The sequence below is a fragment of the Anabrus simplex genome, chromosome 1 (assembly GCF_040414725.1).
Source record: "Anabrus simplex isolate iqAnaSimp1 chromosome 1, ASM4041472v1, whole genome shotgun sequence".
Taxonomy (NCBI): domain Eukaryota; kingdom Metazoa; phylum Arthropoda; class Insecta; order Orthoptera; family Tettigoniidae; genus Anabrus; species Anabrus simplex.
Genome location: NC_090265.1, coordinates 540,254,121 through 540,270,285, shown reverse-complemented (window position 1 = coordinate 540,270,285; position 16,165 = coordinate 540,254,121). Strand labels below are relative to the sequence as shown.

Sequence of the window (16,165 nt, the reverse complement as noted above, 5' to 3'; positions counted from 1 at the left end):
TTCTTTTCTGTATGGGGGGGAAAAAATAAATAAATAAATAATAATAATAATAATAATAATAATAATAATAATAATAATAATAATAATAATAATAATAATAACAAAGCCAATAACAAAGCAACCTGAAAGGGAGGTTTACAGCAGATTTGTATGGATAAAGATTTAGCTTCTTTCTTGTTGCTCTATGTGCTATGAAGACAGAAACACCAGTCTTCTGTGCCAATTTCCACATGGATTTACACGGACTTTTAAGGATCCTATTATAAATATCTAGAAGTTTCTCCTCCATTAAAATTGGTGGTCTACCTCTCTTCAGAACATTGAACACGGAGCCACAGCTGCAAAATTTACCTATTAAAGCTCAAACAGTATCACAATGATGTAAAAATGAGTTGCAAAACTGTTTGCAAAAACTTCTTTTCATTGTGTGTGTGTATTTGCCACCTTCCCAAAAACTCACTCCACTAAAAACGTTCCCTCCTCTGTAGTAAGCATCTTAAGTCTTGCATGCTACCGACTACCTTCCACTACTTCAATTTAACAGCATTTCATCCTGCTTGGTTGGAGCGTAGCCAACATACACAGTATCACTGCCAGTCAAGGTCACTGCAGAGACTAATTTCTAATGCATTGTATAACCATTATTGCTGAGAGAGAGTTTTCTATTTATGAGTTGTTTTATGTCGTACTGACACAGATAGGTCTTATGGCGACGATGGGAGAGGAAAGGGGTAGGAGTGGGAAGGGAGCGGTCGTGGCCTTAATTAACTTACACCCCGAGCATTTGCCTGGTGTGAAAATGGGAAACCACGGAAAACCATCTTCAGGGCTGCCTGAGAGAAAGTAACGTGCTTTCTAAAACCCTTTATGTAACTTTATACTGGGTGATTCTCTTGCACCTACTAATTTTGTTTTATGCAACCCAACAAATATGTGAAAATGTTGTAAGGTCGATATTTCTATACCCTTTGTGATACTAATGCCCCGTGAAAAACTCAGCATGCAAGTGATTATGACCACACCAGACAGTTGCTCCTCTGTTCAAAGAATATCACATCATTTAAATCATTTATCTATATGTCCAACTCGTTGGCTGAATGGTCAGTGTACTGCCCTTTGGTTCAGAGGGTCCCGGGTTGGAGATTTTAATCGCTTCTTATTAATTCCTCTGGCTTGGGGACTGGCTCTTCGTGTACGTCCCAACACTCTCCTCTTCATATTCACACAACACACCACACTACCAACCACCACAGAAACACGCAATAGTGATTACATCTCTCCATATAGGGTTGGCGTCAGAAAGGACATTCAGCCATAAAAGCAGGGCCAAATCCACATGTGCGACGCAGTTCGCAACCGCGATCCCACAGATGTGGAAAAAGCTGTAGAAAAAGAAGAAATCACTATCTATGTCAGTCTACAAATGTTACTACAGAATGTTAATATGTCGTGCCTATTGATCGGGTGTAGCAAAGCGCAAAATTAATGCTTAAAACTGAGGGTACAGTGACATGAAGAGTGTATGAAATAATGAACTGACGGCGTACTCTAATCTATTCTTAATACAAACATACTCACCCTTCCACCGTAGCGCATTTGGTTAGATGCTAGCTTAGCAATTAACAGAACATATCATTGATGGTTCGACTCCCACATTTTCTCCCTTTTCTTTTTTCTTCACATGCAAAAGAGTAGAACGCTGCCATAATGAAGAGAGAGAGAGAGAGTGTGTGAGTGCGCGCGCAGCTTATGTTATTTTTGTCATGAAATGAAATGTCGTATGGCTTTTAGTGCCGGGATATCCCAAAACAGGTTCGGCTCGCCAGGTGCAGGTCTTTCTATTTGACTCCCGTAGGCGACCTGCGCGTCATGATGAGGATGAAATGATGAAGACAACACATACACCCAGCCCCCGTGCCATTGGAATTAACCAATTAAGGTTAAAATCCCCGACCCGGCCGGGAATCGAACCCGGGACCCTCTGAACCGAAGGCCAGTACGCTGACCGTTCATCCGAGTCGGACTTTTTGTCATGATACTTTTTTTTTTTTTTGCTAGGGGCTTTACGTCGCACCGACACAGATAGGTCTTATGGCGACGATGGGATAGGAAAGGCCTAGGAGTTGAAAGGAAGCGGCCGTGGCCTTAATTAAGGTACAGCCCCAGCATTTGCCTGGTGTGAAAATGGGAAACCACGGAAAACCATCTTCAGGGCTGCCGATAGTGGGATTCGAACCTACTATCTCCCGGATGCAAGCTCACAGCCGCGCGCCTCTACGCGCACGGCCAACTCGCCCGGTCATGATACTTCTAGTCTGTAAGATTATAAATATTTCTCTCATATGTACACAGCTAAAAATTGTGGTTAAGTGTAAGAGAGGACCATGAGTCCTAACTTCGTCACTATTAATAAAGGCAAATATAATAATAATAATAATAATAATAATAATAATAATAATAATAAAAAACCCCGTGGGTTTTTTTGCCTGTTCCCCTATCGGGAGCGTCCCAGGTGGCGGATCAGGGGGCTCGCCAGACTTGTCCGGAGGGCTTGAGGGAAATAAAATACCTCTCGCGGACCAAAAACAGGGACAGCCAGAAAACATCTTGAGGCAACCTCTGAGGCTCAATACCTTAGTTGTAACTATGAGATTGACAAAGATCAATCTCCCCATTATCTTCACTAGTATGATGGCAACGTCAGTTAATGATACTACTACCCCAGGCCCTGGTATTCATACTAGGTTTTCTCGGTCATCGGATTCTGGGGGACCGAGAACATCATGCGGGAATGTATCGGAGCTTCCCAAATCTCTTTGCCCAAAGGAAAAACATTTTATTGGCATTTTAAACATCAACACGCTTCACAAAATTGGAAAGTTGAAGCATTTAACAGACACATTAGACCAACTCAACATCCAAATTCTGGCACTCCAAGAAACTAGGTACAGTGACGAAAATCATTTTGAATCGGGAAACCATAGAATTTATAAAGGTAAACCAGGTACCCTCCTCCCTAACAAAATATTAAAATTTGGCACTGGTTTTGCAGTGAGAAAAAATATCACAAATTCGGTATTATAGTTTACATCTCCTTCTGAAAGAATTTCGCTAATGACAATCAAATCGGGAAACAAAGCTTATACACTAATCAATGCACATGCACCTACAAACAATTACAATCAAAAAGACCCACAGAACGTGGATGACTTCTGGGAATTATTAGAAGAAACTACAGCCAAAATTCCACAACATCATGTCAAAATTCTGCTGGGGGACTTCAATGCACAAATTGGCAAAGAGAAGAAATTTAGGACCACTGTAGGACTTTACCCTGCTCACAAAAGAACCAATAAAAATGGAGAACGTTTAATTGGCTTCTGCGAGAATTTCGATCTAAAATTGATGTCAAGCCATTTCCTGGTACTTCCACAAAAGAAAATGACATGGAGATCCCCGAACATGCATTTAGGAAAATTTCAACTAGACCCTGTGGCTATTTCCAAGAAAAACCAAAAAGAAATCATAAACGTTAAAGTCAAAAAGGGAGTTATTGACTCCGACCAGCACCTATCGCTTGTTAAAGTAAAGTTTCAACCCAACAGGAAGAAAACAAAAACAATCAGAAACCCAAGAATCAACCCTGAATTTCTGAGACAGAACTCAGACAATTTCCTTGCGAATATCTCCAACGATGCTCCTTCAAACTGGCTAGAACTCAAGAACACACTCTTGAAAGCTTCACAAAACATCAGCAAACCCCCAAGGAAAAGCAAACACAGGTGGTGGAATGACACTTGTGACAAGGCCTTAGAAGTCAGAATTAGGTCCTGGCTAAACTGGAGTTCCCATAAAACTGATCAAAATCGTGATGAATTCTTCAAAACACAGAAACAAACCTCAAAAATCATCAAATCTGGAAAACGAAAATATGATCAAAACAGACTGGCAGAAATCGAAGAAGATTTCAAGAAAAACAAAACATGGAACTTCTACAGAGAACATTCAGAGAAGAATTATCCAATTACCAGGCACCTAGTCTCTGTTTCAAATGTACAGATGGGACTTTGAAAACAAGTAATAAGGGAAATTGTGAACTCCTAGCAAACCATTTCATGCACCTTTTAAACTGTGAATCTCTGAAAGAACAATCCACCTATGAAAAACCAACACTTAATCCAGATTCAGAACCCCTCACATTACAAGAAGTCAAACAAATAATCGGAGATTTAAAAGACAACAAAGCACCAGGAGAAGATGGAATAATTGCTGAAATGTTGAAAATTGGTGGTGACAAACTGGCCCAGAGTATTCAAAAAATCTTACAGGACATCTGGTTTTCTGAAGAAATTCCGGAGGATTGGAAATGTGCATTGATTCACCCACTTCACAAAGGAGACAAATCAGATATTAATAACTACAGAGGAATTTATTTCCTCTCACTCGTATATAAAATCTTCTCTAAAGCTCTACTTAACAGATTAGAGAAACAAACAGACCACCTGATCGGAGATTATCAGGCTGGATTCCGAAAAGGGAGATCCTGCGCAGAATAAATCCTAAACCTAAAAACCATACTATAGATTCGCAAAACCAAACAACCAGTAATCACCTTTGTTGACTTCAAAAAGGCGTACGATTCCATAGATCGGCAGACCCTGTTCAACATACTAGAGGAATTTCAAGTCGACAGGAAAACAAGGGAATTGATTAAACAAACTCTGACCAACACAACATCAAAACTTAAGTTCTTGGGAGAAATTTCTGAACCGTTCGAAATCAGAACTGGTGTCCGACAGGGAGATGGCCTATCCCCACTACTATTCAATTTAGTTTTGGAAAAAGTGATTCGTAAATGGAGAAAAGAAACTGAAGGTATAAACACTGGCAGACTTCTTAAAGACAAAATTCACCTCGATTGCTTAGCTTTTGCAGATGACCTTGCGATCCTTTCGAACAACAGACAAGAAGCAATCCACTCCATAGAAAAATTGCATGAAATAGCCGCAAAAACCGGACTTCAAATTTCATTTGAAAAGACGCTCTTCATGGAAGGAACTAAATCAAGATTCGACAATCAACCATTAATCACCAAATGTGGAATAATTTCCCAAGTAGACAAATTCAAGTATCTAAGTGAAATTATTCAGCCAGCAGGGTTAAATCAGGAAGCTAACAAAGAAAGAACTGCAAAACTGCAAAGGGCTTACAAAATAACATGGAACAGATACAACAAAAGATGTATATATAAAAATGCAAAATTATGACACTACAATACAGTCATCAAACCAGAGGCACTTTATGCATCTGAAACACTGATCATTGGTGGCAGGTCACAAATGAAAAGCATTGAGAAACAAGAGAGGAAAATTCTCAGAAAAATCCTAGGACCAAAGTTCAAAAATGGAATTTGGATGAAAAAGAAACCACACATAATTTTTCAATTCACAGAAAAAAATCACAGATACCATCAGAAAGAGACGACTAAAATTCTATGGACACCTACACAGAATGGATAAAAACAGGCCGACAAAGAAAATTCTAAATCTAGCTCTAACCCTGAAAATCTGCAACAATTGGTTAGCAGAAATTCATGAAGATCTACAAGAAATGGGTATTGAGGATGAAACCATTCAAGATAGAGTGAAATTTAGAAGCTTAGTAAACAAACATAAATTTGCAGAGAAACCAACAAGAAAAAATACAGGCTGGACAGAAACACGCAGAAAGGAACACAGTGAAAAAATTAAGAGATATTGGGAAGAAAAGAAGAAACATCGTGCAAAATAAGTTCAAACGCGTTCCACAGTTGGGCACAACGAATCAAAAAAACAAATAATAATAATAATAATAATAATAATAATAATAATAAAGGAAAAATGTCTGACCCTTTGAAGAATGAAAATATTAGCAAAAGAGATTAAAGGGTCATGCAGGGTGTGAAACTGAAAGACTCCTTAGATCTTGCACACCTAATATCATTGAGATCAGAATAGTTGACTTAGCCATGTCAGATAGGAAAGATACAATGGCCTTGGCACAAGTATGTTGAAGCAATGTCAGACTCAGCTATGAGCCCTATGGTCACCAACCCACACTCTGAAACTGAGAGTCCCAGGAGGTCCTCCTGTTAGTCGCCTCTTACAACCGTCAGAGAATAAAGTGCTTTAAATGCAAAGCAAATGCTCAGAAAGTAAACTATGAGCTGATCCCAGACGAAGATACACGAGGTAATATGAAGTAGTTTTCAAACATCTGTAAATCTAAGATTTCTTTTATCCCTCCTTCCTCTACTGGCTGTGTAATTAACTTTCATAATTTGATGGTGACTGCTTTATTGGGGCAAAATGTATTTGAAAAGAGATTACATTTCTGAAGCTAGATCATTGGTAGAGCCCTGCGCGGATACACAAAATAATATCCGCATCCACAAATGGTCATTATAAATATTTAATTACAGTATATTACACCAAAGATATTGAAACGGATAGATCTGTTAACATAATACGATAGGACTGACACCTGGCAACAGAACCTCTACAGTCACAGGTTTATGAGGGATTTTCTATTGAGACAATTACCGACGTATTGACCTTTGTTTCTTCCTTCCACTAATTGCGGGCAGAAGCCAGTTAGGCATTGGTCAGATTTACAGCTTTATGGTCTCAAGGCTCTATATATCACCATTCTCCCATTCCAATGTCAAGAGTCACCTAACCACAAGCAAAAGTAGGATTTCACCTGAGTGAAAATCAATAAACATCATTATTTAGAAATTATCAGCAAAATTATCCACACTGCCATAAAGTTTGCATCCGCCAAGACACTAACTTAACGAATATCCGCATCCGTGCAGGGCTCTAATCATTGGTTACAAGTAATGGTGATTAGAAACCTGTAACTATCTACTGTGATAGAACTACTCTCCGAAATAGTCATTTTTGCCATTTTATTGGGACAATTGTAAAAGAAGCGAAACAAATATTTATCAGAGACTCGTGCAGCTTTCTAGGTTATGTGACAAGACTACAACAAGTCAAATAATATTTAACCCAGACTTATATGAACTCAATTATTTAAATGTTTTATGTATGTGAAAAGTATGTTCATGTTAGTAGAACTCTCTTCTTGGTGCTTAAAATTATGCTCCATTTATTTAACCTATTGAGTTTGAGGGTTTTTTTTTTTTTTTCAAACACTGCAAAAGACTACTTGTAGATTTGGATATTCCTATACTGTTCTAAAGTGTGAAATACTGAAGAATGAGAATGGCACACTTCATACCCAAATTTTCTAAGCCAATAATAGAGGTATCAATCCATACTACCGCTGCCAGTATTTTAATAAACTTATCAAGTTAATAAATTCTGTTCAAGAAATGGGTTTCCTACATTGTTTGACCCTTGGAGGATAATCAGAGGCAAAGAAATTTGATGTAACAAAACACTTCAAACACTTTTCTCTTTTTAAAAAATGAAATAAAATGTGATCTACTGTGTTTTGAAATAATATCCACACTCGATTTTTTTATTCATTTATTTTATTTAGCATTTTTTATTCATTTATTTTATTTAGCATATGCACTCGCCTGGTGGCCATGGTTGTTAAGGTGTCAAGTCTATAGTGCCTGAAACTGTGGTTAGCTGGTTCAAGTCCCTTTGATCAACAAAGAAAAATATTTCACCCTTAGAGTATTGGCTGGTAAGGTAGGAGAGGTGATGGTATGCAATTTCTAATCACTAGATAGCGTGCCCTACAGCTACATCAAGAATAATCTACCCAGCCCCATTTACATAGAGAGGAGACAGATCTTACAACACCACAGCAAATGCTAATTAGTATAGTTCAGGTAGGATAAACCAAATGAACTTTTCTGAAGTTGTCAATGACTTTTCAGCAAGTTTTGAAGGTCTGAAGTCTCTAATAAAGTGTAACGTCATCATATAGAGAAAGTGATCTGAATTGCATCTGTTCATTAAACAACTGACCTTGTAGTTCTACACACCTGTTGATATCATTAATATAATGCTGATAAGAGTCAATGGAAAAATCTGCATGACAATGGTATGGCTGGTATGGCATGCCTAACATACAGTGCAGAATGCTGGCCCCTTATAAATCAACAAACTGACGTGCTTGATGACAATAATCTGAGAATGCTAAGATGGTCTGGAGCAACTCATTGAGACAAAATTTCAAAACAATTAATTCAGGGGTAGTTTTAAATTACATTATTTATAAAACAAACTGAAATACAGCAATGGTGGTATTGGAGACTACATGACTAGGTAAGTGCTAAATTTCAACTCGGCACTGAGAGGCAGTGGTAGATCCCAACATGGATGTCCTTGGTAAATAAAGACCTGAAAACAACAAATGCTGATCTTAGATGTTCAGGAACAGAACACTCTGGCGACATAAGGAGAGTCAACGCCAATTAGAAATGGGGAAAAAGCCTGACAGAAAAAACAAAAAAAGAAAATATTGTGATCATAGCCACAGGATCTAACATGTACGTATCATGTACAGAAATGAAGTAAGATTAATAACAAAATTGAAGTTAAATCAAATAATAAGTATACTGTGGTCTTGGTAAGATGATGAAGTGGAAGTCTTTGGGAAGTAACTCTCAGTTCAAAAAATTCTAGTGCAGCAGAAAGTAGTACTTCCCTTTCTGAATGTTGTATCACCAAGATAATAGGATAATGCTGCTACCAGCTTACCTGAGGGTGAGGAGCTTAATTTGTCTCCTCCACCTGTAGACATTCGCGAGAAAGCCAGGAGTGCATCTGGAAAGTTGGGTGGTGTTGCTGGCGTATTACAGGGAGTGCACACCTACAACAGAACAAAAAAATGGTTGTAATGTACATACAAAGTTGCATAAGTTTCCAAAATACTTTGTGCACATGCTTGTCTAGAATGCATTCTACTTATATAGCCTATGTAAACACACTTGTTAAATTTATATTATCACAGCAATAGTTCTTTTTTTTAAATAATATACTTTTTTTTTTTTTTTTGCTTTACGTCGCACCGACACAGATATGTCTTATGGCAACGATGGGACAAGGAAGGACTAGGAGTGGGAAGGAAGCTGCCGTGGCCTTAATTAAGGTACAGCCCCAGCATTTGCCTGGTGTGAAAATGGGAAACCACGGAAAACCATTTTCAGGGCTGCCGACAATGGGGTTTGAACCTACTATCTCCCGAATACTGGATACTGGCTGCACTTAAGCGACTGCAGCTATCAAGCTTGGTAAAATAATATACCAGGTCACTGAGTACATCAAGGTAAATTTTCGGTGATGACACATTTAACACATCCAATCTTACCGGCGTGAATCACTCTTACTATACACAACTCAATGTTATGTTGACCTGAAACTACTGTGTTGTCAGTAAATCTGTGCTACATGCAAGGAAAGACCGAGTTGCAGATGACTCTACTTGTTGTTTGAGTCATCAGTCCATAGACTGTTTTGATGCAGCTCTCCATGCCACCCTATCCTGTGCTAACCTTTTCATTTCTACGTAACTATTGCATCCTACATCTGCTCTAATCTGCTTGTCATATTCATACCTTGGTCTACCCCTACCGTTCTTACCCCCTACACTTCCTTCAAAAATCAACTGAACAAGTCCTGGGTGTCTTAAGATGTGTCCTATCATTCTATCTCTTCTTCTCGTCAAATTTAGCCAAATTGATCTCCTCTCACCAATTCGATTCAGTATCTCTTCATTCGTGATTCGATCTATCCATCTCATCTTCAGCATTCTTCTGTAACACCACATTTCAAAAGCTTCTATTCTCTTTCTTTCTGAGCCAGTTATCGTCCATGTTTCACTTCCATACAATGCCACGCTCCACACGAAAGTCTTCAAAAACATCTTTCTAATTCCGATATCAATGTTTGAAGTGAGCAAATTTCTTTTCTTAAGAAAGCTCTTCCTTGCTTGTGCTAGTCTGCATTTTATGTCCTCCTTACTTCTGCCATCGTTAGTTATTTTACTACCCAAGTAACAATATTCATCTACTTCCTTTAAGACTTCATTTCCTAATCTAATATTTCCTGCATCACCTGCCTTCGTTCGACTGCACTCCATTACTTTTCTTTTGGACTTATTTATTTTCATCTTGTACTCCTTACCCAAGACTTCATCCATACCATTCAGCAACTTCTCGAGATCTTCTGCAGTCTCAGATGAAATAACAATATCATCGGCAAATCTCAAGGTTTTGATTTCTTCTCCTTGGACTGCGATTCCCTTTCCAAATTTCTCTTTGATTTCCTTTACTGCCTGTTCTATGTAAACATTGAAAAGGAGAGGGGACAAACTGCAGCCTTGCCTCACTCCTTTCTGCATTGCTGCTTCTTTTTCAAAGCCCTCGATTCTTATCACTGCAGACTGATTTTTATACAGATTGTAGATAATTCTTCGTTCTCGGTATCTGATCCCTATCATCTTCAGAATCATAAATAGCTTGGTCCAATCAACATTATCGAATGCCTTTTCTAGATCTACAAATGCCATGTACGTGGGCTTGTCCTTCTTGATTCGATCCTCTAAGATCAGACGTAAAGTCAGGATAGCTTCACGTGTTCCTACATTTCTTCTGAAGCCAAATTGATCTTCTCCCAACTCAGCTTCAACTTGTTTTTCCATTCTTCTGTAAATAATACGCGTTAACATTTTGCAGGCATGAGATACTAAACTAATGGTGCGGTAGTTTTCACACATGTCAGCACCGGCTTTCTTGGAAATAGGTATAACAACATTCTTCCGAAAATCGGATGGGACTTCTCCTGTCTCATACATCTTGCACACTAAATGAAATAACCTTGCCATGCTGGTTTCTCCTAAGGCAGTCAGTAATTCAGAGGGAATGTCATCAATTCCAGGTGCCTTGTTCCTATTGAGGTCACTCACAGCTCTGTCAAACTCTGACCTCAAAATTGGGTCTCCCATTTCATCAGCATCAACAGCCTCTTCATGTTCCAGAACCAAATTATCTATATCTTTACCTTGATACAACTGTTGGATTAGCTCCTGCCATATTTCTGCCTTGTCTTCTTTCCCTAGAAGTGGTTTTCCATCTGAGCTCTTAATATTCATACACCTAGATTTCCTTTCTCCAAAGGTTTCCTTGATTTTCCTGTATGCAGCATCTACCTTTCCCAGGACCATACAGCCTTCGACATCCTTGCATTTCTCCTTCAGCCATTCCTCCTTAGTTACCTTGTACTTTCTACCCACTTCATTCTTTAATCGCCTGTATCCTTTTCTGCCCTCTTCATTTGTAGCATTCTTGTATTTTCGTCGTTCATCAATCAGGTCTAGTATCTCCTGAGTTATCCACTGATTCTTAGTTGATCTTTTCTTCCTTCCTAACATTTCTTCAGCAGCCCTACTGACTTCATTTTTCATGACTCTCCACTCTTCCTCTATAGTGTTTCCTTCAGCCTTTTCATTTAGTCCTTGTGCAACATGTTCCTTGAAACAATCCCTCACATTCTTTTCTTTCAACTTGTCTAGATCCCATCTTTTTGCATTCTTTCCTTTCTTCAATTTCTTCAACTTCAGATGGCATTTCATGACCAACAAGTTATGGTCAGAGTCCACGTCTGCTCCTGGGAAAGTTTTGCAATCCAACACCTGGTTTCTGAATCTCTGCCTAATCATAATGAAGTCTATTTGATACCTTCCAGTGTCTCCAGGTCTCGTCCACGTATACAGCCGTCGTTTGTGGTGTTTGAACCAAGTATTGGCAAGGACTAAATTATGATCAGTGCAGAATTCAACCAGATGACTTCCTCTTTCGTTCCTTTGTCCCAATCCAAATTCTCCTACTGTACTACCTTCTCTTCCTTGGCCTACCACTGCATTCCAGTCTCCCATCACAATTACATTCTCGTCACCTTTTACATATTGTATTAAATCTTCTATCTCCTCATATATTCTTTCGATTTCTTCATCATCCGCTGAACTAGTAGGCATATAGACCTGCACTATTGTGGTGGGCATTGGTTTGGTGTCTATCTTGACAACAATAATTCTTTCACTATGCTGGTCGTAGTAGCTTACCCGCTGCCCTATTTTCTCATTCATTATTAAACCAACTCCTGCATTTCCTCTGTTTGATTTTGTGTTGATAATTCGGTAGTCGCCTGACCAAAAATCTTGTTCTTCCTGCCAACGTACTTCACTTATGCCAACTACATCTAACTTTAGCCTATCCATCTCCCTTTTCAGATTCTCTAACCTACCACAACGATTCAAACTTCTAACATTCCACGCTCCGACTCGCAGAATGTCAGTATCCATCTTCCTGATGATCGCCCCCTCTCGTGTAGTCCCCACCCGGAGATCCGAATGGGGGACTAGTTTACCTCCGGAATATTTTACCCGGGAGGAAGCCATCATCAGTACATCATTCATACAGAGAGAGCTGCATGTCCTCGGGAGTTAGTTACGGCTGTAGTTTCCCGTTGCTTTCAGCCGTGTAGCAGTATCAACACAGCTAAGCCATGTTGAGTATTATTACAAGGCCGTATCAGTCAATCATCCAGACTGCCGCCCTTGCAACTACCGAAAGGCTGCTACCGCCCTTTCGATGAACCATTCGTTGGTCTGGTCTCTCAACAGATACCCATCCGATATGGTTGCACCTGCGGCTCGGCTATCTGCATCATTGGGACACGCAAGCCTCCCCACCACGGCAGGGTCACATGGTTCGCAGAAACAGAAACTAGGTTACTATGCAGTATTAACTTATTGTAACGTGTTTGTGGCATGAGGCAAACAGCCCTACATCTAAATATGCTGTTTCATGGATGGTTTAAGAAATTTCACCTCAGAGAGACCAGTCTGCAGGATGATGAGGGCTAAGAATGATCTACGCCCCAATTAATGGTACTCGGAGAGTATTTCTGAAAGCAAATCTTACAATTACAGTGCAACACCTATGGCTTGGCCTTAGGACAACCATTTATGTTCACCATCAATTCTGTCTAGCAGCTGCCTAATATGATACCGATACTTAGCCTATATCGACATTCAGTTGGTCTACTGTACATATTCATCGCCTTGACGTGTGCTGAGTAACCAACATTTTTTGCATATCAAGCAAACATTGAGTAAAACATTCAGATGCACCTATGTTGTAATAATACACACACTCTCTGATTTCCTTTACCACATATTCTATATGAAAAGGAGGGGGGGGGGGGTCAACTGCAGCCTTGCCTCACTCCTTTCTGGATTACTGCTTCTTTTTCAAAGCCCTCAATTATCACTGCAAGACTGATTTTTGTACAGATTGTAGATAGTTCTTCTTTCTCAGTATCTGATCCCGATCACCTACAGAATCTCAAATATCTTGGTCCAATCAACATTATCGAATGCCTTTTCTAGGTCAAGGAACGTCTTATATTTGGGCTTATCCTTCGTAATGCGGTTCTCTTAAGATCAGATGTAAAGTCAGAATTGCTTCACATGTTCCTACATTTCTTATGAAGCCAAATTGATCTTCTCCTCACTAAGTTTCAACTTATCTTTTCATTCTTCTCTAAATATATACGTGTTAAAATTTTGCAGGTGTGATATACTAAACTAATGGTACGGTAGTTTTCACATTTGTCAACACCAGCTTTTCTGAGAACAGGTATAACAACATTCTTCTTAAAATCGGATGGCACTTCTCCAGTATCATACATCGTACACATTAAATGGAATAACCTCGCCAATTCTGGTCAATAATTCTGACAGTATGTCATCAATTCCACGTGTCTTGTTTCTATTTAGGTTTCTCAAAGCTCTGTTGAATTGTGACTTAAAAATTGGGTCTTCCATTTCATCAGCATCATCAGCCTTTTCTTGTTCCAGAACAATATCATCAGTTTCTTTACCTTGCTACGACTATTGTATAAGTTCTTGCCATCTTTCTGCCTTCTTTCTCTAGAAGTGGCTTTCCATCTGAGCTCTTAATATTCATACACCTAGTTTTCCTTTCTCCAAAGGTTTCCTCAAATTCCTCTATTCAGTGATTACCTTTCCTAGAACCAAGCCGTGCCGTTAGGGCACGCAGCCGTGAGCTTGCATTCGGGAGATAGGGGGTTCGAACCCCACTTCGGCAATCCTGAAAATTGTTTTCCCATGTTCACAGGTGAATGCTGGGGCGGTACCTTAATTATGGCCACGGCGGCTTCCTTCCCACGCCTAGCCATTTCCTATCCCATCATCACCATAAGACCTATCTGTGTCGGTGCATCGTAAAGTAACTTGTAAAAAAAAAAAAAATTCCTAGGACCATACATCCTTCAACATCCTTGCACTTCTCTTTCAGTCATTCTTTCTTAGCTGTCCCACACTTTGAATATACTTCATTCTTTAAACGCCTCGGCCTAATTATTTTCTGGCCTCTTGTTTTCTTTTTAATTCTTGTATTCTTATCGATCGTCAATCGGGTCTAGTATCCTGAGTTATCCATTGATTCTTAGTTTCCTTTTCTTTCTAACCTTACTTCAACAGCCCTACTGACCTCATCAATCAATCAATCAATCAATCAATCAATCAATCAATCAATCACTACAGATCTGCATTTAGGGCAGTCATCCAGGTGGCAGATTCCCTATCTGTTGTTTTCCTAGCCTTTTCTTAAATGATTGCAAAGCAATTGGAAATTTATTGAACATCTCCCTTGATAAGTTATTCCAATCCCCAACTTCCTTTCCTATAAATGAATATTTGCCCCAATTTGTCCTCTTGAATTCCAGCTTTATCTTCATATTGTGATCTTTCCTACTTTTAAAGACACAACTCGAACTTATTCGTCTACTGATGTCCTCCCACGCCATCTCTCCACTGACAGCTCAGAACATACCACTTATATAATTTGCATACAAATTTGTATTTTTTATTTTTCTATTCCACCTTTTCAATACAATTGATTTTGTCAAAAATTAGATGTATGGCTTTTCAGGCGTTTGCTCTATGAACCAGCATTTTGTCTTAGGTCTGACACTAGACTCATCAGAGTGGGATGTGTCAGACCCTACCCACTGACGCTGTGTGATGCAGGTGAACTTATCAGAAGCCTATTTAAGAGGCACAGTCTGATAACTGCATACGGGAGATAAAACTCCACAATGGAATTAATGCACGCTAGCAATTCCGAATGGAAATTCTAAGTTCCCATGGAGAGAATTTCCAATTGATTTTGTGTTGTTAGAAATTCACATTGCTACAACATTACATTAAAAGGGACATGTTTTGCTTGAATTCAAGCATCCTCAGCCTTTGTAATTCATCTCAAGGTTAAGACCTGTCATTGTTAATTTGCTTATAACTAATTTGTACTTAATTATGATTCTAAGAACTTAGTAAAATACGTAAACATAGGCATTTGTAAACACAATGCACAGTTTAACAATTAAAATGACAGTGCTAAAATTGGGATATTCGTTGATTCTAATAACACTGACATCCAAAACACAGTAATATATTCACAATAATGAGATTTGGCTAAAATTCTCAAGTTCTTTGTTTTTTAAAAACAATTGTTAGTTGACTTATTGTATTAAAATTTGAGTCGTAAATTCTGTTAAAACTCAATAGTGTCTAAAGCTTAAAACCTTAAATGCATTGGAAATATTCTGCTTCACGTAGTGATTTGAGGCATGCTTCTGTAATCTACTAGTTGTAGAGTAGACGGTGAAATGCAACTATTGGTATTTTCTTCGAACTAGTCTTGATTTGACAAGCAGATTTTACATCGGAAGTAGATCGTTTTATGAGAGCTTAGTCAAGAGAGACGTCAATCCGAGAATCTTGAGGTGTTGATATGTTTTCTTCTTTCACAATATTTAAATGATGGTGCGTCCCTTTGACTGTTACTACAATACCTCCAATGCCTCGTGGTACTTGTTACATTACAGTGATGTGTTTCTACACGAAAGCAAGCAGTTTTTTGGAAATATATTTTCCTCTAATCATACTCAAATACAGGTTTTAACTATTCTATGATGACACATGCCAATAATAATGAAAAGTTCGCATTGTTCATCAGCAACAGTGATTTAAATAGTGTCCTCAACTGAGGACATTGGGTCTCAAATGATACTTAACATTAACAACACCGAAATCCAAATCACATACTTATGAATGG

The 16,165-nt window shown here is 38.8% G+C and overlaps 1 protein-coding gene across 1 annotated transcript in view; it reads right to left on the bottom strand.

Moving 5' to 3' along the window:
- LOC136857107 (UBA-like domain-containing protein 2-A) overlaps positions 1-16,165 on the bottom strand; it is a 201,655-nt gene that overhangs the window by 9,416 nt on the left and 176,074 nt on the right. The window contains exon 3 of the mRNA XM_067135505.2: positions 8,724-8,835. Within this exon, the coding sequence (XP_066991606.2) occupies positions 8,724-8,835 (112 nt within the window). The remainder of the gene's footprint in view (positions 1-8,723; positions 8,836-16,165) is intronic.